Source organism: Silurus aristotelis (genome assembly GCF_946808225.1).
Source record: "Silurus aristotelis genome assembly, chromosome: 7".
Classification (NCBI taxonomy): domain Eukaryota; kingdom Metazoa; phylum Chordata; class Actinopteri; order Siluriformes; family Siluridae; genus Silurus; species Silurus aristotelis.
Genome location: NC_139580.1, coordinates 9,029,523 through 9,032,082, shown reverse-complemented (window position 1 = coordinate 9,032,082; position 2,560 = coordinate 9,029,523). Strand labels below are relative to the sequence as shown.

The following is a 2,560-nucleotide window of genomic DNA, read 5'->3' as shown; positions in this document are numbered from 1 at the left end:
GGGATATACCAGAGTGTGTTTCTCTGGTTGTCCAGTAAAGTAAAAGTATGCATGCTTCTCAAGTGTCTGTCTTAGTTGTTGACTCAGATGTTGACATCAAATAAGAAGAAGAAATGGGGACGACAAACAAACAGTGACCTGCTGGAATATACAGCAAAAATGGAAGCTTTTATCAGTGTTCATGTACCTTTATATCAGTTGTCAGGAAGGGAACAGACAACAAAAAGGAAATGCGAAGTACTGATAGATATGGCAATGGGGGGAAAAAACCCTCTCTTGGTTTCTGTGTGTGCGTTGAGCAATGGGTTGGTCTAACTAAGTGATGTCATTATTCCCTCCCTCCAGAGGCACACTGCTGCGTTTAGTGAGGAGTGAAGAATTGCGCGCGCTTCGGAAAGACTCAAGGATGCCCGAAGTAGAAGAAGACACATTGCACAGATCAGCACCGGGATGGAATGTCATGTAATTTCTGGATTATTACTCTAAACGCCTGTGCATGTTCCGATAACATCTCTGAAGTTTTTGACGCCTGGTAGAAGACAAAGATGCATTTGTGGAAGCGCGATGGAAACCGAAGGAACTAATGGCACTGTTGATATGGCGTGCTGATGTGAGCCACCGGCGCGTCTATTAGACTGTGCACATTCAGGAGAGGATGCGCGCAACATGGACTTAAGCGGACTCAACGGCACGGAGGAGAGGAACGCGACGGCCGCCGCAGCGTGGCCACACACGGAGGCAGCGGCGGCCTTTATCATCCTCGTGGTTTCGCTTCTCATTCTGGTCACCATCGTCGGGAACGCGCTGGTCATCGTAGCCGTGCTGACGAGCCATGCGTTGCGCGCTCCCCAAAACCTCTTTCTGGTGTCTCTGGCATCGGCGGACATCCTGGTGGCGGCTCTTGTCATCCCGTTTTCGCTCGCCAACGAGGTGATGGGTTATTGGCGCTTCGGCAGCGCGTGGTGCGCGCTCTACCTGGCGCTGGACGTGCTCTTCTGCACGTCGTCCATCGTGCACCTGTGCGCAATCAGCCTGGATCGCTACTGGTCGGTGACCGAGGCGGTGAGCTACAACGCGAAGCGCACTCCAGCGCGCGTCAAATCCACGATCGCGGTGGTGTGGGCGATCTCCGCGGTCATCTCTTTCCCGCCGCTGGTCATGACCGAGCACAACGAACGGGTGTGCACGATTAACGAGGAGCCGTGGTACATCCTGTCGTCGGCGATCGTGTCCTTCTTTGCGCCCGCGCTCATCATGATCGCCGTCTACCGCAAGATCTACCGCGTCGCCAAGCAGCGCGCCTCGGCCGTCTTCGCAGCTAAAAACGGCGTCCCGCGGCCGCGCACCTCACCTTCCGAGACGTGCTTGGCGCGTGATGCCAAACCCGAGGCGGAGAGCCCGAGCAGCCTGAGCTCCGGGAGCAACCGGCAGCAGCAGGAGCGCAGAAGGAACGAGGACGACGACGATGATGAAGAAGAGCTCGACGACATCGATCTGGAGGAGAGCTGCGCGTGGGACGGTCAGCCCAAGAAACGCGGCAGCGCGCGCTTCGCCAAGCGCAGGAAAGTGGAAAATCGGACGGAGAGGACTTGCTGCCGCACCACCCCGTGGGCCTCCAGACAGACTCACACCGCGCCGCGCGTCTCCAGGCCGTTGAAAGCCGCCAGGCCGAGCGCGCGGAAAACACGAGCGGCGCAAATGCGCGAGAGGCGCTTCACCTTCGTCCTCGCGGTGGTGATGGGAGTGTTCGTGCTTTGCTGGTTCCCGTTTTTCTTTACCTACAGCCTGCAGGCGGTGTGTGGGGAACGCTGCCAAGCGCCCGATGGCCTTTTTAAGCTCTTCTTCTGGATCGGTTACTGTAACAGCTCCGTCAACCCCATCATTTATACAATATTTAACCGGGACTTCCGGAAGGCGTTTAAGAAAATCTTGTGCCCGTCTACAACTCAGCGCGTCTGATCTGAAGTTCTGCTGGGAACCAATAGCGATCTGGACTTCATGGACCAGTTTATTCAAAAGCTGCCCGATCGTATCGTTTATTTCACTCCTCATGTCGGTTTAAAACTCTAAATGAGACCAAAATATAATTCGGCCAAAATAATGCTAAACTTTGTTGAAATTTAAAGGTTCACCAAATTAGGGAAACTCTTTACGCACAACAACAATAATAATAATTATAACAATAATAATCTAACATAACCCAAATTCTATATTCCCACAGCACAATGTAATTAAAATTAAGGGTTAAACCCATAACCTTCTGAATCTGCAACATAATTTTAGTGAAAAGATGTTTGTTAAATATACTTGTACATAGACGACTTGAAATGTTTATAAACGTCTAAATGATTAAAAGAAGCTATACATGTCTCACTGTGTAATTATCTGTCTTTGTAATGGCCTGTTTTAACAAACTGTCTGAAATCAGGAATCAGCATATTGTTCCAGAAATCATGAAACTGATCATTCTTTTAGTCTGTTGTTAATAATAATCGTTTTCCTTAAAAAAGCCATATTTGCCTAACAATTAAAGAAAAAATAGAGATTATTATAAACAGTA

The 2,560-nt window shown here is 50.1% G+C and overlaps 1 protein-coding gene across 1 annotated transcript; it reads left to right on the top strand.

Moving 5' to 3' along the window:
* Positions 1-403: 403 nt before the first annotated feature.
* Positions 404-2,337, top strand: adra2da (adrenergic, alpha-2D-, receptor a). Its single transcript, XM_083547131.1, has one exon. The coding sequence runs from the start codon at positions 667-669 to the stop codon at positions 1,957-1,959; it is 1,293 nt and encodes a 430-aa protein (XP_083403257.1). The 5' UTR covers positions 404-666; the 3' UTR covers positions 1,960-2,337.
* The last annotated feature ends 223 nt before the right edge of the window (positions 2,338-2,560 follow it).

Coding starts and splice junctions, on each gene's coding strand:
- adra2da (XM_083547131.1), top strand. CDS start 667: ATGGACTTAAGCGGACTCAACGGCACGGAGGAGAGGAACGCGACGGCC.